This window comes from Pogona vitticeps, chromosome 14 (genome assembly GCF_051106095.1).
Source record: "Pogona vitticeps strain Pit_001003342236 chromosome 14, PviZW2.1, whole genome shotgun sequence".
Classification (NCBI taxonomy): Eukaryota; Metazoa; Chordata; class Lepidosauria; order Squamata; family Agamidae; genus Pogona; species Pogona vitticeps.
This window is the reverse complement of record NC_135796.1, coordinates 13,429,106-13,450,334: the sequence shown is the minus strand read 5'-3', so window position 1 is coordinate 13,450,334 and position 21,229 is coordinate 13,429,106. Positions and strand designations below refer to the sequence as shown.

Below are 21,229 nucleotides of genomic sequence, written 5' to 3'. Positions count from 1 at the left end.
CCTAGAAAACAGCGGGGGGGCATTTTGAAAGCTGGCAGCCATTTTGAAACCCGATGGTCAGCTGTTTGCTGATCATCGTAAAGCAAAAAATCGGTTCCCAAAGCAGGGAATCGATCATCGCTAAGCGAAATTTCCTCATTTAAACCATTGTTTTGTGATTGCAGAAGCGATCGCAAAAACGTCAACATAATGTGGATTCGTTGTAGAGCGGGGTAATCATCCAGCGGGGCATGACTGTAGTTTTAATGGTTTGTGAGCCATCTTGAGTGCCCTGTGGGGAGAACGGTGGCATATAAATAGCATACCAGCATACGTAATAAGTGAGTCCAACATGCTTTTATCTAGTCATTACCTAGTGAAAAATAAATATTAGCTCCATAGCTTAGGTCTCTGGCTATAGAACCAGAAGTTGGGAGTTCGATTCCCCACTATGCCTCCTTGACAGGGGCTGGACCCAGTGATCCACAGGATCTCTTCCAGCTCTGCATTTCTAAGATTACTCTAATTAAATTTCCATTCTTCGTATATATTTGCCAATATGTGTCAGATTTTCCCCATTCCAGCTTCTCAATTCTATTTAATCCTTCAGTTGTTCATTTGAACAACTGAACAGAAATAATTTACACTTGTCATTCATAACATGTATTTATCTAATGTGTTTATCTATAACACTGGAATGTTGTTTTCTATGTGTGACCTTTCTTCCACCATGCTATGTACATTCTTGCATCCACACAATAATTGTTTCCAGATGGGCCATTTTGCTCCCTTTTTCTGAGCATAGTCCCTATGGATGAATCTATGGGGACTGACATACTGGGCTATATGTGGCCCACATCCAGTTGTCACAGAGTATGGCTTCAGAAACAGGCAGGGAAGGAGGTTAAGCCTTCCTTGTTTCCCCAAGTGTATAGTAAGGGCTGCTTCATTTCATTTTGCTTTTATTCATTTTCCTAAATTTCCCAGGAGTTGTGAATGGCTCATCAACCACAGTTTGGCCTACTCTGCTATATATCTCTATTTCTCTGTCTTTATCTTTTATGTATCTTCACTCATCCAGCCATGTGCTATCAAAATTGCTAACTTTCTAGCATTTGTGCTTTTTTTTGTTTTGTTTTGTTTTGTTTTTCTATAGATATTTTTTGGATTGGCAAAAAAAAAAAAAAAACAACCCTTTTCCCATTTTTCGTTTGGTCCAAATCTGGGTTTTCAGTTGCTTTACAACTTGATTCTCACCAGCACCACTAGAGTTCTACTTTTAAATAAGTGTTAATTTGTTTAAGGATTTGAGGGTAGAGCAGCATCTGCTTCCATAGCACTATAGTAAACCAAGAAAGGCACTGCATCTTGTGAAGAAAATATAGCACTGTCTTTCACAGTTGGGGGCAGGGTGTCTGTGGGGAGATTTTCAGTAAAAGATGGTATGTATTTTCCTCCCAAATGAGAAGATTCATGACAAGATATATGCCATTTTTAGACATCTAACTAGCAGTTCTTTAAATTCTGGAGTAGACCACAGTTAAGGGTCCTACAGACAAATATCACCAAATATTTTCTAAATCATCCCCTATTTCTATTGCATTTTATTTTTCCAAAGGCCTAAAATAACCCCTTGTCAGATGGTAGAAATGATTCTCAGTTCCTTGACTCTCCCTTTCTGGGTTTTTTCCTCCCTTTCTCTCCTTCCTCACCCCCCCCTTTTCCGCCTTTCTTTTCTTAAAAAAAAAAAAAAAAAAGAGCTTGTTCAGCCTCCTAATATTTCTGCCTGAATTCTTTCACGACAGAAGCAAATGAAAATTACACCGTGGTTTTTAGGTCTCTGTTCTCTGATTTTTGCTTGTCATGTCATGAACTTCGTCAGAGCAGTGAAATGGCAGCCCATCTCCCAAAGAGCTCCAGACAGATTTGGAAAGTTGTCTTGTTAACAGCTTGTCAGAAACCTACATTTCAGTCTGGCTGAGTTTATATCATGCACGTACGTGCACGCACATACAGAGAGAGGGAGAAGTGGCGGGAGGGGGGAGTCTCTGGAAATTATGATTTTTACAGGTTCTGACATTTTTCTAAAGAACTGAAATGCTCAAGGCTGCTCGGTCTAACCTCCCCCCCCCAACCCACCCCTCTCTCCCCAGCACCCGCTCTGCCTCCCTTCACAGGCTGTGCTGTTTGGGGGCAAATATTCTGCGTTTGTACCAACCCACCGAACATCAGAGCAACATTCGGTTCCTTCTCTTTAAACATGTTCTTTGAATTATTTAAGGTGTTTTGATGTAGGCTAGAATTGGCAACAAAGTCCTCCAGCTTTTATCCTAACAAAAAAAAAAAAAATCAAAAAGGTTGAGTGGAAGGTTTTTTTTTTTTTTTGCTCCCTCTCCCTTTGCATTTCTCTCTCTCCCCCCCCAAGCCTCCCCACCTTTGTTTCCTCCCCCCCTCCTCTTTTTGCTTTTAATAGATCCTAGGTTAGAGCATCATGGGGGGGGTGGGGAGACTTCCTTTTATGTCGTACAGCATGAAATGACTTTGTCAGGGCCTTCCTGATTAATTTATGAAAAAGAGAAGAGGATGAAAAAAAGGGTGTTGGAAAGGGGGGGAGGGGGGCTCATGGCAATAGGGAATAGACGGAAGCCCTTTGGGAATTGACCCTGAGCTGTAGTAGATGGATTAGCTTTAGTGGAATTAAAAGAGACTTTTAAATAGGGTGGGGTTTTTTTTTAATGTATGGGCTCTTTGACCAGCAGAGGGAACATAGTTTATTACTAAAGGGGGCAGGTTCTGGGTGTGGGGGGGTGGAGAACAATTCTGGAGGTCAGGGAAGTGGGTCCTGAGGAAGAAACACGGCTTATTTTGTGGTGGTGGTTGAAAAGGAGGCAGGCAGGAGGATTAAACTGCCCAGAGAGAGGAAAGGAAGCCAAAGTGGGGGAGTTCACCCCCCAACCCTCATTCCCCCCCCACACACACACATGCATAAAAACACACCAAACATTTCCTCAGCTCGGCTTGCAAAGGGCAGCTCTTGGTCCTATCAGGAAAATGGCCTCCACCAGGGAGAACCCCCCCCCCCCCGGTCAGGCCAACCCTCTTGAGGCCTCATTGCCCCTCCAAATTAGTTATAGCACTTGAGGCTAATAACGGGCTCCCTGTCATTAAGTCCCTCTTGCCGTGTTTCCCTTGCACAGAGAAATGGGGTGGGGGTGGGGGTGTGAATAAATAAATAAATAAACAAACTGAATGTATGTGTTCGGCTTGTGCACCGGCAGCGTTTATAACCCTCCTTTCCGAACACCAAAGGCTGAGCAGAGTGTGTGTGGGGGGGGGAAGAACGGCATGGGGGAGGGAGGTGAAAAGGGAGGAAATTGCTGCCCGCAGGCATAGTCTGTTTCTTACAGCTCTGCCCCCCAAGTCCATAACAAACCCCCCCCAAGCTCAGCATTCAGAAGTCTGAGCTGGTCTAGCCATGGGGAGGCCCTGGACTCATTTCATCAAGCTGTCAAAGAGCTAGTGGAGCTAAGAGGACTCTTTCCTGCCTGGGGCAAGTTCAAGTCAACATTCAATTTCCTCCCCATTTTTCCCCCTCCCTCCCTCCCTCCCTCCCTCTTCTCCCCTGTCTTTCCTCCTCTTCCCTTGCCACCCACCCCTACCCAGCAAAGCAAGGGTGGGGAGGGGGGAAGCAGGAGGGAAAAGGAAGGGGGGAAAAATAAGAAGAAACCCCTTCTCGGCCAGTGTGTGCCCTTTTCTCCCTGGGCTACAACCACTCGCGGTTTCACGCCAGCAGGAGAAGCCTCGGGGGGACCTTATAAAGGACACAGTGGCAAAATTGCTGCAATAAATCAGTCCCCCTCTGACATTTGGCGGTAGTTTAATGTTTTTGGCAGTTTCTTTTTTGTCTGTGTGCCATGCACATAAGCCTCAAGTCCCATTAGCAGGCTTTTCTGTCAGCTTGGCTCACGATAAAAGTCCCTTTCCCCACATCTTCTTAAAGAAAGACCCTGGAGATGTTTGAAGAGGGTGTCTGTCCCAAAAGGGAGTGGAGAAAAGATAAAATGGGCAACAAACATCGCACTCGCCTAGAACAAGGACCGCACGCACACCCAAGTTCATTGTGGCCGACAAACAATTGTGAGCTGCAGCAAAATAAAAAGTGTCTACCAAGGTATGGAGAATCGATGCCAAATCTGAGCTTTCAGCCTCAAACCCAGCTTAGTCCCAGAATGTGTTTTACTTGTTCTGTCTTGAGGAAGACATACAGTGATATTGAGGTTTTTGAAGAAGTACCTTTGTTAGTTTGTGCAAGCCATGGCTAAATATGACAGTCATGTAGTCTCATTCTTATGTCTGAGGAAGTGGACTCGATCCACAAAAATTTACATTAAAATAGAGCAATCTTCAAGGTACCACAACATTTTTGTCTATTGTGGGGTTTTGTTTATATTTTTGTTTTTGGGGTGTGATTGAGTTTTGTTTTTCTTTTTTTTCTTTTTTTGGACTGATAATAATATTAAATGTTTCCTGAGAAACTACAGAGTGTGTTTTGGAACAAGCTCTCTCTCTCACACGTTGCTTTATTTTCACAGAGTTTGGATTGAGGACCTCAATATTTGTCGGAAGGTCTCTCTCAGAAATTCAGCTACCCTTTTTATCTGCTCTTCTCAATGCATGTTGCTAAAAAAAAAATGGCCGTATTGAGAAAGCCCAGAAAGGTCACAACAAAGAATCAGGCACAACTCCAGGAAACAAAACAACATAAAATACATTTTAGAAAGACAAAAACATGAGACACCTTAAAGACTGACTTTTAATGTGAGATTTTATGGACAAGTCTATTTCATCAGACAGATTGGGGGGGGGGGAAATGAAATGCTGGATGAAATACAATTTACAGATGTAAAACATACTAAATATTCATTGGCTCTAAGAGTCTTGGGTATTTTGGTTACATCTCACATGCAGTGATTTATGGCCTATGTTTGGTGTTAGGTTGTAAACATTCTTCCAGGAGACAGAAAACACATGACAGGCATGAGCAAAAGGGAGGGGGGAGAAGAGGTGGAGGGTTGAATACTATTAAAAACTCAAGTCGGGGGAGAAAGAATATATAAAAGTAGAAGAATAAAATAGAGGAACCATGTTTGTTAATGTAGGGGATTTTGACGGTTTTTACTTTTGAGCCTCGTGATGAGAGATGAGCCTTGGAGTGGTGAAGAAAATAAAAGGGGCAGTAGATAAACAGCATAAATATTACATCTGGTAATATGCTGATATGGTTGCACAGACTAACATGGCTACCTCTTCTAAAACAATGAAGAATCAGACCTTTTTGGTGGTGCCCCCCAATCTTTGAAATAAGCTATCATCTGAGATACAAAGCTGCCTTGAATAACTGATCCCACCGATGCTGTTAATATTAATTTTTAGCCTTCTTTCATTTATTGTTCTTTTTCATTTTCTTTGAATTTTAGATCTGTACCTGTGAGCCGCCATATTGCTGAATGTACTGCCGTTGTGGGGTCTTGTAGGGTGTTAAGTTTTAATCCAGAGTAATGCTTGCACTAAATGGGTGGCATTTAAATCAAATCAAATCAAGAACAACAGTCCTTCACTTGTCAAAGGCAGCCTTCAGTCAGATGAGCCTCAAAATCAAGGCAGTGTGTTGGCTGTTGCCATTTATAAAAAAACAGCTACTGGCTGTGTCAGCCTCACCAGGGGCAAACATAAATCAACTTCATATTATCAGAGCAATTCTGTTGGACTTCATAAAGAAGGAGATGTTCATTAAAAAGCTTCTTCGGTAATATGGCAGCTAAATAACTAATGAGGCAAATCCTCAGGTTGGATCCAAAGATAGGGTGCCTTAAGGATTTTGAAACCAGATTAATCTTTTCTTTTCTCTCTTCTAGACATTCCAGTAGACACAGTTGCCATAAATCAGGAAGGTCAAAACAACTTGGTGAACATAAGCAACATTTTGTAATTAGAGACAGCTTAAAATTAGGTTCATGCCAACTTGGGAGCTAAGCTGAGGGAAGCAACCAAACTGTTAACCTTAAAACTGAGACCATTTTCTCATTTCCCCCTTTTGCATTTTACAAGCCTGTAGTTTTTTGTAGCACTGTTTATATTTTATTTTAATAAATTTGCAGATCACCCTGCAGCGGCGTTCTGCATAGTTCACAACACGTTTTAAATCAGTCAGACCATAGGAATCAATAAAACACATCTGACTGTAGAAAAGTAGATAAATAACCGAATGGATTTAAAAAATGATCATGAAGCGTCAAATCCAATTCATTGGAAAGCTATCTGAACACTTACATTGGCTAAAAAAAGCATGTTTAAAAATTACTCATTCAGCTGGATGGCTTGCATTATGTATAGATGTACTGTGTGCATCTATTCTGACTTATGGCGACCCTTTTCAGGGTTGTCCAGGTAAAGAAAACACAGAGGTGCTTTACCCTTCCCTTCTTCTGGGGGCACCTGGGGAAAGTGCCAGCTTGCTCAAGGGCACAGAGACCGGCTCTTCTCCCTGGAGGCACAGTGAGGAATCAAACGCCCAAGGTCTGGCTCCGCAGCCAGAGAGCTAAATCACTGAGCTATCCAGCCAGCTGCCTTGCATGAGCAACAAAACTTTGAAATACTTCCTTTTGGGACTGTAATTCCCAGCATCCCACACTCACAGAAACAAACTTTTCAAACTTTTCCACTGACTATTCTTACGTGCGTACAACATATAGAAGGGAAGCTGAAAGGTACTGCTTGTGCCATGGATGAAATCACCTACCTAATGAATGAGCTAGTAAATTTACAAGTTCTGCCCAGAAAGGAAAATTGAAGTCTCTCTCTCTCTCTCTCTCTCTCTCTCTCTCTCTCTCTGTGTGTGTGTGTGTGTGTGTGTGTGATAGAGAGAGAGAGAGAGGGGGAGAGGGAGAGGAACAGATGAAATAACCATGCAAAGTTGTGTTTGTTTAGATTTACTTCTTTTCTTTCTCCCCCACCCCTTTAAATCTTACTTTCCTTAAGCAGTATGCGGGCTTAAACCTGTCACATTCCCCCACCACCACCACCAAGAGCTGTTAAAAGAAAAGAAAAGGGAAAAATAATGGGGGGGAAGTGGGGCAATTAGGATCTGCTTTGCAAACATTCTTGGCAGAATTAAGAGGCAATTGGCAAAACTCTGCCCGTAATCCCTTTACAAGCCTTTATGAACACAGCACAATAGGCTGTTTACAGATTTACTTATAGACCAGGAGTGTTAACAGGCCTGTAGGAAAATTCAGGTAATTGAGGCTTTTGTCTTTCAATGAGCCCCCATAGCTGTCAACGGTTGCCATTCTTCACATTTCTTTCCTTGTGTATTTTGACAAGGGCTTTTGTCCCATTGACAACAGCTGCGTGGGAGGTGAAGATGTGGAGAGCTTTCTCATCTCCTCCCCACCCACCTCCCGACTCTTTAAAATTTCTCCATGGCTGACATCCTGTACGGAAAGGCCCCTGTGTGTTAAGGTGTTGCCTGCATTAATCCAGAAAACTTTTGTCTGGGTTTTTAAAAATTTTTTTACATGATTGCTTCTGTATTTGCAGAAGTATAAATGAAAATAATGCATAATAATAGTGATAATAAACTTTAGACTAAAACTTCCCACATGTGCCATTGAGTGAATTCTGACTTATAGTGACACTTTCCAGGGTTTTTGACTTAGAGAGTACTCAGAAGTGTTTTACTGTTCTCTTCTTCTTGGGGTGCCCTGGGACTGTGCAGCTTGCCCAAGGTTACACAGGCTGGCCCTTCTCCCTGGAATCGAACTCCCAACCTCTGGATCCGCAGCTGGATATCTAAACCACTGAGCGATCCAGCCAGCCAACGTAAACTAGGGAACAGATTTCCCAAGCAAGAACCCAAGTTACAGAGATGGCTTCAGTATATCACTGCAGATGCTAACTTGTGAGATGGAAAGATAATCTCTTATTGATCATCTGCATCGCTGGAAGAACAGCAATCGTGTGGTACATTAAGAATGGGTCCAATTTATTGTCTCATAAGCATTCATTGGCACCGTCCATCTGTTGAAGTGGACAGTGTCTGTGAAAGCTTATGCCATAATAAAATGACTAACCTTTAGGGCCGAAATCCAATTCTAATCTCAACAAGAAGAGGCCTGTTGAAATAAATTGTACTTATTAATCAAAACTAATGTACACCCTATTGATTTCATTGGGTCTACTTTGGCAGCTTCTCTTCGTGCATAGGTTGGACATCATAATATTGACTTTGGAGGTGGCAGCTGTAAATAGTGATATTGCACTGCATCCAAACCATATATATATATTGTTACCATATAGCAGTCTTCCTCATTTTGTTTTTTTTTTTAATTTAAACCCATTTTTTATGTTCAGTTTTTTTTCATTTAAATTTATTTTTCTTCCTTAAAAGGGGGTAGGATAATGTGGGGAAGGAGTGAGGTTTCCTCACAGATCAAGAATGGAACATGATGATGAAAAGTTTGAAAACCACTCTTCTATACCAGAAGAGATGTTCCTAGATTTAAACAAGATATTCAAGTCATACATTTTTAGCCTCTCATACTGAGAAATGTTCCAGACCCCCTCCCCCTATTGTTGATAAACACAGATCAAATTTTTTTATTAATTGCATGTACATTACTTCCATAGCCAGAAGTGCGAAGAGTGAAACTGGGACCCTTGTGTTACTGGAAAAATGAGAGACTCTATGGTGCATTTCAACAGAAACAAAATGTAATGAGATTGAAAAAAAGCTCATGAATTGTCAAAACCCAGAGTCAACTAATTCATGCCCTCTGTGACAAATAATGTGACTTGAAAAGCAACGGGCAACAGGCGAAATGGGCTGTAATGCATGTAGTATGAAAGAGGAGCTTCTGCTTCTGATGTAGAAACCACCTGCTGTTCCGAGGTCATTTTGTGCTCGTACTGAAGACCCAAATAGCTTCCTTTTTATTTTACAATGGTGGTGCTTTCTCATCTCCAGCTGTTGAGATCTATGCATCCCCAAACATTTATTATCTTTCCACACCTACAATTGAACATGGAACCATTTCTTTTTTGAAGTCAACAAGCGCATTTCATGTGAAAGTACTTCAGTGCAACTTTCCTAACTGCCTCTCCTTGGCTGTATTCCTTTTTTTCATTTAGAAAACAGTTTCAGAAGTTTGGGGACATAAGATCTTCATCACATAGGACTAAATTGTTCTAACAATCTGTGTCTGGAGAATACCTGCTTTCTCCTGTTCTGAGCTTGGCTTTAATGGTGGAACATCAGATCGCCTGATTCTTGGGAATCCTTTTGTGGTTTCACAGTGGGGTGCACATGTAATTTTTCTAATCTTTGAGTCTATCCGTCTTCTTTATCTTTAACAGAGATTCCATTTGTACATAGCATGGCTCTTACTGTTACATTAAAATATGGGAAAATTACTTTTCAAGGTGTCATGGCAGCATTACCTCAGAAAAAAATGATTTGTTGTTGTTAGTCGTTGCTCACTGTTTAAAAAGTAACACAGGCCATTACTTATTGGCAGAGTGTGGAAATTTCTTGTGGTTTAAAAGCTTCTAATTATGCATTGCAGAAAAATTAAAGGACCTACAAAGGCAGAATTAGCATTAAGTTTCCCCATAGTTCCCCACCCCTTATTGGTTAATTCTCCTCAACTGGCACCTACTGTCTCAGTAACTCAGAGACACTGGTAAGTGAAAGGAAAAAAAGGTTTCTGTTTACTCACAGTTCTTCATAGATCAAAACAAACCACATTCTGTAGAAAAATATTGACTAGTCACATGAACAGAGTTTGCCTGATTAGCTTCATGACTAAATACATGAGGTGGTGACTGACTGTAGCTTTCTATAAAACCCTAACTGAACACTAACAACAGAAAAAGAGTTGTCAGGTAGAGAGGCATGGCTCTCTTCAAAATCTGAAGCAGAGAGGGAACAATTGGCTGCTACTGTATCGATTGACATTCATCACAGCCCAGAAAGATCCCTCCCAGCCAAAACCCCTTAAAAACAACATAGGAGGCTGCAATAGTTCCAACGTTAATCACTAGTCATACATTAGTAACACATGACTTTTAATGGTTTAATTTTGAAAGCATTTAAATAAACCCCCAAATGACCCCCAGTAATATTGTGAGTTAATGAAGGTTTAGGGGCTGCTCCAAAAGTTATATTAAAGCACTGGTGTTAAAACTATTAAAAGTAAGGTTGTGGACCATCGTGACATTGTTTTTCATGCATTTCTCCCAAGCCTCCTCCCCCACTCACCCCACAAAGAGTGGAAAGCACTGCAAATACACTTGGGCATCCCCTGCGCAACAATGTATTGCTGGCCAAATCCTTCACTTCCAGAAGTGTGACACTGTTGCGAAGCTCTGATACAAAGAAAGGAAGGAAGGAAGGAAGATTGATTTCCAGGCTGTGTGTTAGGTCTAGCTTCAGTGACTCATATTGTCCTCAGAACCACACATTCAGTGACAAGGTTATGTTTCCTGTGTGATATGGAACCAATTGGGTTTGGCCTAAGGACAGAGTTTTTGCCCCTGGTTCCCCAGCCTTGGGCTTCCAGATGTTCTTGGACTTCAACTCCCAGAAATCCTGGCCAGCGGAAGTGGTGGTGAAGGCTTCTGGAAGTTGTAGTCCAAGAACATGAAGAGGACCACTGGTGTAACCAAAGCTAGAATGCAATAGCCATCATCCCAGTATAGATCCTTAGAGATGCTATTGTTTTCGTTATGCACCATCCAATCTCTTCCAAATTATGGCGACACTACGAATGAGCACTCTCCAAAATGTCCTGTCCTCAACTGTCCTGCTCCCCTCTTTCAGGCTTAAGCTTCCAGCATCCTATAGGGGGTCGGTTCATCTCATATTTGGTTTTTCTCTTTTCCTGCTGCTTTTCACAATTCCCAATATTATTGTCTTTTCCAAAGAGAATCCTGCCTTCTCATGATGTGCTCAATGTAGGACAGCTCCAGTTTTCTCATTTTTTTTTACTCCAGAGATAGCTCAGGCTTGATCTGATCAAGGACCCACTTGCTTGTCTTTCTTGGCAGTCCAGGTTGTCCAGCAAAACCCTCCTCCAGCGCCACATTTCAAATGGATCTGTTTTAGAGATTGCCCGAGCGAAGTCTTAGATCCCGCTCTCTCATCATATTTTGTTTTATTTCCATCCAGTTGTCAGTTCATAGGAACTTTCAGGATTTAACCGTGTTAGCTGTTGCTGCTTAAATAGGAGTCTTGTGGCATTCTAAAGGCTAAACAACATTTTATATGACACAAGCTTTCATGGACCACAGCCCAGATTATCAGATGCCATAGATGACGTGGTTTACCGTCTACAAAATCGGATGCCAAATAAAACTTGTTAATCTCTAAATTGCCTTAGGGTTCTTTGTTGTTTCAGTTCATAACAGGAATGTTGGTCTTATCCCAGCATCAGGACGATAGCTTAGGAGACTTTAATAAAGGATTTTATCAACTGGCTTTTCTTGTCAAATATGTTTAAAACCTGTAAGTGATAAACTTACACTACCTTAGCATAGTTAAATCACAATTAGAGTAGGCCTTTTTTGAATCAGTGGAACTTACAGAGCAGTTGGCTTGCCAAAGGACCACAGATTCAGTGGGCCTACTCTAGTGCAACTTGTAACACTAAGCAAAAGGATTTCAACCAAAGAATTTAAAAGTCATGGGTGAGCCAAGCCTTCCCTTTGAAAAAGTCATGCTGGTCTTTAGTCCAGGTTTGTTCTTATATATACCAATTATGTTCCCCATCCAATTACATCCATTTCATGCTAATAAATATGCACACAATTATGAGCCCCTGAGTGCTGATTAAGTTTTGAGCAGTATTATATCTAACAATTTATGTCCAAGCTATTTCAAGGACCGCATATCCCTTTATGAGCCCGCCTGGGAGTTAAGATTGTTGGGGTAATGGTGGCTTTCTCTTGGTCCCAACACCCTCACAGGTTCATTTGGTAGGGACACAGGAGAGGGCCTTCTTTGTGGCTGCTTCCAGACTCTGGAACTCCCTCCCACAAGAGGCTATTTTGGCCCCATCTTTGCTGTCCTTCCAGGAACAGGTGGAGATTTTTTTTCTTCAAACAAGCTTTCCCTGAGTGAATGGCTGCTGAGTCGGGTTTTCTTACTAGATTGTTGTACCTTATTGTTTTGAATGTGTTTTGATGTTGCTTTTGTTTACCTGATCATTTTTAGTGTTTGTATATGCACTGATGTTAGCTTTGAATACTGTCATGTCACCTTGCGTCCTTTTTAAGGAGAAAGGTTGAGATAGATAGAGAGATAGACAGAGAGAGAGAGATGTAATTTTAATTTCTTTTTTGTAATTTTTTTCCCTTTTTCATCTACAGTGTGACAGTGAGAGTGACATTGACGACAAGGTAAGACTAAAGCCTTTTTATTTTCTTGTTTTTTTTAAAAAAAAGTCTCTCTTTTTAAAAAATGTCTTTTTTTGAAAATTTCTCGTAAGAAGAAACTCAAAAGATAATAGTACTGTTTTTTTCTGTTTAACATTAGATTTTAGAAATGTCTGTTTCCGAACCCCAGATGCCTTGGGTTAATTACACCTCTTTTGGTTTTGCTCTGCTCACAATGCAGCAGGGATTGCTGTTAAAATGAATCAATTTCTCGATTAATGTGCCCTGATCAGAAGAGTTCTCAAGTACTATGTCCATGTGCCTCTAACTGTATTTTGGAGGAAGAGTTATCTCAGAAACAGTTTGGAAGGCATTTTTTTATTTATACTGACTTTTATATATATGCCATTTTTGTCATTGGTTTGGGTTGTCAACCAGTAACCTGACTAGGCCAGTGACGGTGTAACTAGCAGTGTGTTGTTTGCCTATGTGCATATGTATCTGTCATGCAGATACAATGATTTTTTTCCCTAATCTTTTTGCTTCATACCCCCATTAGTCTTTGGAAAATTACAGTTAGATGTTTGAAATAGAGAGAAAGTGATGTATTTTACCCTGATGACCTCACCTGGCATGCACACCTGTCTCCCTGCGGAAGAGGCAGGCTTAATTAACACTGCTTAAACCCAAAGCACACCCTCTGACTTTAATGAGCCTGCGTGTTGTACTCTAGTGTAAACTCCAGACTCAGGTTGCGTTGGAAGGATATTTCATAGATTTCAAGCTCAGCAGATGTCAGCCTATGGTGGTGGCCCTGTTTACAGATATTTTGGCTTCTGGAATGCGCGTAATTTTGTAAAAAATTATTGATTGATTGATTTACATTCCACTATTATTCACGCTTTAGACACACTCAGATGCCTTGAATCTGTTTCCTCAAATAAACAATGGTTCCTCCAGTATCTGTTGCTCTGTCTTGCAGAAACCATATGGATTATTGTATATGTGATGTGTCACTGATGACAAGCTGTATATGGATTGTGTCGAAGAGTGATGTACTCTTGTTGTACTGCTACAAAACCTGGCTGTTTTGTACTATAGCCAGAGAGAAAGCTTCCTAGACCTTTGTGCAAGTTCACCCTGTTTTTTCATAGAGGTTCCAGTGCATGGAAAAACAAAGAAATTTTAGGCTGCAACAGATCTATGAGATTGTAAGTCAAAATTAAAAGCAATTGACATAAATACATAAACATATAATACCATTTAGGTGAAAAGCTTGTGTAAATTGTCAGCTTTGCAAAAAAAAAAATGACAATTTATAATCTTTTATTTGATAAATCCCAAGATTCTTTTGAATCTGGATTTCTTTCTTTAAAAGGTCAGAGAAATTTGGGCTGACTTAAATTCTGTTTTGAAAGGCACCTAAAACCCTCAATTAGAAGCATTTAAGCCCTGTCGATTTCAGTGGGACTTTAATATTTGCCACCTGCTTTGGATCACACTCCACCTTAGTCGGTGTGCTGGTGAAATCTTCCATGCCGTTCATTGCACCATTTTAAAAGGTTCAACCAAATAGTGAAGTATCAGAGTTTTGCAGCAAAAGCAGAAGAGGAAGATGTATGTCAGAGTGCCTGCATGGCCCGATGTGTTTCAGAAGATATGAGTTCCCTTCATCAGGGGCATCTGATAAGGATTTTGTGCACTTGTTATCAGTATTTAAGGCAGGGTCGATAGAGGTGCTCAGAATTCTTATCGGCAGCCACTGAAGAGCCTGGTGGCCTGCAAATGCAATAAACAGGCACTCTGAGAAATGCTTCTCTCCTCTTCTCGCTTCTCTTCAGGGTCTTCCTTGGTTTCTTCCCCTGCTGCCAAAGTTCGATAACACAGATGACAAAAAAAAGAGACCAAAATAACTGGATTTTTTTCTTTCTTTCTTTCACATTATCAAATTTAGATTAGAGTTCACCATTTGGCTTACAGATTTGCAAAAGCAATTTGACTTGACCTTTACGAAAACTGCAGGAGGTAAAAGTACCAGAAATCCAGGAAGATAACCAGGAAGCCCACTTTAATAAAGCAGATCCTCCTCACATCTGTTAAAAATCAGGACTCTGTGCCTGGCCTTTCATCCTTTCATTGTCTTCTCTTAAAAGTCTGGCTGAATGTTTAAAGTTGCCCCCAAATGAAAACACAGATGGGATTCCACACACAGAGTGTGCAGCTGAGGGGTGGATTAAGTAACAACAGCCTGTGGTATGGTTTGTGTATGTGTGTGTGTCTCTGTGTACTTTTATAGTCAAGTGGAAGTGGTTGCTAACCCTACAAACTTTGGCAAAAGAAGAGTGGCAAGGAAAGGCTTGTGGGAGGTGTTAAATGTTTTTAACAATGTTTTTAAAATGTGTTTCTGATTGTGTTCTTAATATTGATATATATTTATTGACTTTTTAGTATTCTAATTTAGTTTCTCATGGTGTTTTTGAATCTGTCACTACTGTATAACTTTAGTTGTTGTCAGCTGCTTTGGGAAGAAAGACTACATACATACATACATACATACATACATACATACATACATACATACATACATACATACATACATACATACATACATACATACATACATACATACATACATACATACATACATACATACATACATACACACACACATACATACATACATACATACATACATACATAGTGCAGACATAACCATGGGGCATATCTGTGAAAAGCTACATGTACCAACATGAATCCATGGCATTAGAGGCAGTTGACGCTAACCACCATCTCCCACTCACTGTTTCCCCTTTTAAAATAAAAAAAAAATCCATCCCTTTTCTATTAAAATATCTTGAGAAATTGTCAGTTAAAGCCCTATGCTACTTGGGTCTTCTCCTGAAAGCAAAACCATATGTTGAGATTGTCAAGTGAGTCTTCCCCCTTCACACACACACACACACACACACACACACACACACACACACACACACACACACACACACACACACACACACACACACACACACACACACACACACACACACACACACACACACACACACACACACACACACACACACACACACACACACACACACACACACACACACACACACACACACACACACACGCATGCACATGCCATCCATAGTAATAGTTTTAGTAGAGATCAGTTGTGTTAGTCTGTGCTAGGATGTCAAGCAAAAACAACTCTTTACATCTGAGGAAGTGAAGCTGTCCACGAAAGCCATGATATTTTTGTCTTCTTTATTTTTATGTTTATGTTTTTGGCCTGATACACACCGTCCAGACGCAGGTGTGGGGAGTTGGCTGGACAGAGGCTTGCTCATGGGTGCGTCTGATTTATGAAATTTCCTTACTATAGAGGCTTACCAGGAGCTCATTTTGCTCTGTTTTAAGTGTCAGGCAAAGGCATTTTTATTAAATGTGGGCTTCCAAGGATTTGACTGTTTAATCAACTGCTTTTAAAGTACCGACTTACGTTTCTGAGATTGTTTTAAATTAATGATCTTAACTGCTCTGGAAGCCATTGGTGGAAAGTCAAACAAACATACATTAAGTTCCTTATGATCCCTGAAAGTCACAGTAAGAATGACTGTGGACAGCAACATCGGCAGGAGTTCAGTTCTACACAGACAGACTGATAAAAGCAGCAGCTATCACCCATCATCCATTAAAAGCCTGGGAGAATGAAAAGATCTTAACCTGTCATAGAACATGGTAAGTGTGGGTGTCTGCCATATGTCTTAGTGGCTGCTTGGCATGGCAGTTGACAACATCGGGATTAGGTGTGCCACACAAGTGGCTGTTCTGGTGGAGTCAAAAGGATGTCCAGCAAAATGCTTTCTCTGTCTTTATGCCTCTACATATTTTAGATTTCTGTCTGCTCTTGTCTAGCCTCGTGATAACAGAGGATGGCATTATGTGGGTGAACCAGTTTAGCCTAATGTTATTTCTGATGTGGGAATCACGGCGCTTTTGATATTTGCCCAATCAAAGAAAAAAAAGAAGAAAAAAACCCCCAAATCTCCCCCCCCCGGCAATCATTTCTAGGGGGTAAAAAAAAGAAAGAATGCCTGGCTAAAAGATCTGCCAGTCAATGCTGGAATGAAGTTGTAAGTGACATGTAGTTTTAGTACACAGCTATGCTATTAATGATTATCTAAATTACACTGGGTAGGCCGGCTAGCAGCATTACATCTGAGACTGACGTTTGTTAGATTAGGTTTGACTTCACCTTGTAGTGAAGAAATTGAAATCTGAACAACATTGATTAGCTTTCAGAATGTGGGATCTGAGGTTACCTTCAGAGGAAGCTGCATTGCGTATAGCTGGTAACCTCTTCAGCAAAAGGGAGAGTATTATATCTATCTGTACCAATAATATTTCACAGAGGAAAAAGAGAGAGAGAGTCTGTCATGCTTCTTTTCAACTTACGGCCGAACTGTAACAAGCCATTGCAGAGACAGAGAGAGAGAGAATGCCTCTGTTCCATTTTCTCCTTGATCTGCAGTGATGCAAAACAAGGCACCAGTTTCATGAAGTCGGTCTCTGCCTGCAAAGAGTACGGTGTTTCTGGCAGCAAAAACGCATGCATTGCACCAGTGTCCATAAAGGTGGAGGGAGCTCTCTTCCTGACCGGTGTTCGCATCTGCACTGAACCTTGGTTTTTGTGTGCATCAGTTGTGTTGGCTCCTGGTGCTAACATAATATATCATATCAGTCATGATTGCCGGAGGCTACATGCTTTCCTTATTGTGTCCCTGGCCAGTGGCTGACCTCAGATAACTGTATTCTCTAAGGCCAAAATGAAGAAGGCCAGTAAAAGTTTGGAGAGTTGGTGTCTCTTGTTACTTAGAGTGCATGGCAGCTAAACTGTTCTTGGGTTCTTCTCCTCCTCAGAGCGTTCTCTGTCTTTTATTAGCCTCATATGCTGGACTCCAAGATGAATGTGTCCATACATACTCCTTCAAATGTGACCTTCAATAAGAAAGTAGGGTCATAACAGCATAACGTGGCTAAATATATATATTTTTGGCTTGTCCAACAATTTTAATCTTCTTGACAGATCTACACGCTTATATTTACCAAATCTGCCAACTCACTTTAAGAAGAAAACAGAGCTTCATTGTATTTGAGAGAATCCTAGTATCTTTCCAAAAGTAGAATTTATAAAGTCTGTAAAAAACCAAAAATCCTGGGAGAAGGATCTATTTCTGTAGGCCAGGAACATTATCCCCTGTTTGCTGGTTCATTTGAACAGCAAGATCTTTCTTTTCTGTCTCTTTGATTCAAAGATAGCCTCTCAAGAGTTTCTGGATTCCATCTCCCACTGCACCTCACGCTGCTTCTATGGCTAAAGACTGTTGCGAGTCATAGTCCAATTAGTTGGATGGCCACATTTTGGCCAACCTGGCTCTAGAGCAGTGGTTTCCAACCTTGGGTAGCCCAGGTGTTCTTGACCTGCAACTCCCAGAAACCTTGACCAGCACAGCTTGGCAGTCCAAAAACAACTTGGTTACCTCAGGTTGGGAACAACTGGTCTAGAGGAATGAAAAGACAGGACGCCAAATTATATTAGCGTCTCTTCTGGAGTAGCGCAGCAGTGGCGATGGCATTGCTCTGATGGCCCATAAACATTGCTACTGAAAATATATACTTCCTTTACTAGCTACAACAGCATTAACAGATAGCAATTACCCTTCATTTTCAGGAACTATAAAGTCTCCATTAATTCAAGATTTATGTAGTTATAGCATTTAGCACAGGAATAACACCACAGAGAATTGGTTTATACACATGTAATGAGAGAGCTTATGGCATACTTTAGTGAACATTAACATAATAGAGTAATATAAACCATCAACAGTTCCTCTTATTGTCTCCTACCTGCTTCGGCGTTCCAGTGAAAAGTGGTGAGCAGCTTGGTAATGCCTGCTGTTAAAATGGCTTTCTGCGAAAAGCCAAAAGTCAAGACACGTAAAAGGAGGGGATGACTAATTCCTTCTCATCACTATTCCAAAATGTTGCTGAGCCCTCCCCACCTTCTCCTGGCTAATAACAATGTTTGGAACAGTATTAACTATAATATGTGGGCTGGGGGGGAGGGAGGAGCTATTATGTTCTCTCAAAGTAGCTCAACACCCATGCTCTTTCGTTCTTGGGCTCCCAACTGCTGTGAATGAAATTATGGGTTGTCAGGATAATTGCACGGACCCAGCGCATAAGGGAGCTCTACAAATCAAGGGTTAGATATCAGGCGTTTCCTCATTTACTAAATAAGACGACAAGGAGGGCTACAGATGCCATTGCATTTCTGTGTTAATTAAACATTTGCTGTGCCTTTGTGCTGGGGTTCGTTTGGTGTTCCAACAATGCCTGGAGAAAAGCTGAAAGGCTCAAGCAGCTCGGATCTGGAGCTGGAATGAGAAAAGGAGGCAGCTTGCCACAGGATGTGAACTCTTTTTCATGACATTGCCTCCTGTGTCAAGAAAAAGGTGGAATGCCTCCTTTCAGGTAAGGCATGCTGGCGGAACCTGCTAAAAACCAATGCAAATGGGAAGGTGTCCGTAGTCTGAGAAAGGCCACCTAGAAGGACACTGTTAAACACAGCTTTGCATTTAAAATATTGGCTTTTAAAAAATTCAAAGAATATGAGTAGAAGGCACGGGACTGATAATTATTAGGATCACAGCAGGCAAAGAGAGGGGAAGCAACATGGGTCCTCCCAGGATGTGTTTTTGAGATAGCTTTCCCTCCTCTTTAAGCTTGTATTTGCATGTAGAAAAAATCCTACATTGGAGCCTTTGAGCGATTCTCCTCTTAAACAGATCCAGGCTTCAGAGAAAGACTGCAACAGGGTAAGATGGAGCTATGTTTTCTTTCTAGGCCTGCTCCAATCCTATTTAGTTTTGCAGGTAGGGGAAAACACCCTTACATCTTAGTTGCAAACATTTGTTTACAGGTCAGAAACTTTCAGCAGTCATCACTAGTTTAATTCTCAGATTTCGATGAATCTGTTTGGCTCCAGATTGTATATTCCATGACAGGTAGAAGCTCTTTTGGGCTTGGGCAGAATCTACCTGAAGGTGCTGGGAAATATGAGACGTGGCGCCATTTGTATGCAGACCGTGTACTAAAAGACAGAGCTTCCAAAAAATCTTGGAATAAAAAAAAAATATGTAAATATTCCAGGTTTGATTGATGGCTTCTTTAATTGTCTAATATTTAGGAATTTCTGGTTTTTTTACTAAGATTCTTTCAATTGTGTAACGCTGGCTCCAAAGTCCCACATGTTCTCCTAAGTTATACTTTGATTCAGTGCTCCTTTTGGACAGACAGTACAGAAGAACATCATAAGCTGCCTCTTCAGACAGGCTTTCCCTTAGTGACTGGCTGTGTGAGGGGAGTTTTTAAATAGAGTATTGTACCTTGTTGCTTTGAATGTTTTTGGTGTTTCTTTTCTTTACCATTTTAGTATGGTAGTTGTTTGATTCTTTTTAATATTAAAATGCGCTGTTTTTAAGCTTTCAAATATTGTCTTTTAATGATGTAGGTTGCCTTGGGTCCTTTTTAAGGACCTAGGGTGGTCCAGCCGCCTAGAGTGGTCCTCACCGACCAGATAGGTGGGGTATAAATTAAATAAATAAATAAAATAAATAAATATACAAAAATGGATGGATGGATGGATGGATGGATGGATGGATGGATGGATGGATGGATGGATGGATGGATGGATGGATGGATGGATGGATGGATGGATGGATGGATGGATGGATGGATGGATGGATGGATGGATGGATGGATAGATGGATAGATGGATAGATAGATAGATAGATAGAAAGATAGAAAGATAGAAAGATAGAAAGAAAGAAAGAAAGAAAGAAAGAAAGAATTGGGGGGGGAATTCAAGTATTTGGGACTCTGCGCTAAACTCCAGAGACAGTCTTTTGCTCAGCAAAAGCAAGATTTGGGAATCTGTACTTTTCAAATGATGATCCATAGGGCCCCTTCCAGCTCTGCAATTCTAAGATGTTATAAGCCACATTGAGTCCTCTTCAAGGAGAAAGGTGAGATAAAAAATATTTTGAATGAATGAATGGTTTTCATTTTGTTTTGTAAGTTCTTTCCTGAAGCTCAACTCTTATGATGCCAGCTACCACCCCTGCAGTGATGACCTGCAAACACAGGGTTGTCCTCCAGGCAGGTAGTTCATGCTTTTCACAGACCAAATCCCAGGGTCAAGATAGGGTTGGGAAGAGAATCCTATGTGACACCTGAGGAGACACGACCAGTTTATGTAGACTTTCCTGAGCCTGGTTTGGGTCCGTATAAGGCAGCTTCCAGTGCTGCACAATCAGACGTCATACTTGTTTGATCATGAAATTGGACAAGTTGTCAATCTTGTGTCTTAAGAACAAAGTAGACACCTTTCTCTCTTGCTCCCTCCCTGGCACCTTGGGCATTGTTTCCTCTTCTCAGATTTCTCCAGCTCTTGTAATAAAGAGTGTATAATTTTAGTGTCTTTGTAGTCACACAAAAGAAAGAAAACAAACACAAGTAAGGGTATGTGGTCCATCTGAGTAAAGTAGACTTCCTGTCTCTTAGGGATTAAAAAGTTGAGAACTCAAGAGACATTAGCTGAAGGAAGGAAGAAACAACGAGAGCGGGGTCTAATGCCTGGATAAAGGTGGTTGGTTTATTGAAAGAAAGGCTTGTTTTGATAGGTGTAGCAATATATATCAATATGGAAACCGGATCTGTTTCCTCAGTTACACGGTCATACTATGATGTT

At 41.0% G+C, this 21,229-nt stretch overlaps 1 protein-coding gene across 29 annotated transcripts in view; it reads left to right on the top strand.

Annotated features, from left to right (window-relative positions):
- Positions 1-21,229, top strand: part of FBRSL1 (fibrosin like 1) — a 724,755-nt gene that overhangs the window by 461,062 nt on the left and 242,464 nt on the right. For all 29 annotated transcript variants that reach the window (XM_072983658.2, XM_072983645.2, XM_072983642.2 and 26 more), the window contains exon 5: positions 12,406-12,435. In XM_072983658.2, the coding sequence (XP_072839759.1) occupies positions 12,406-12,435 (30 nt within the window). The remainder of the gene's footprint in view (positions 1-12,405; positions 12,436-21,229) is intronic.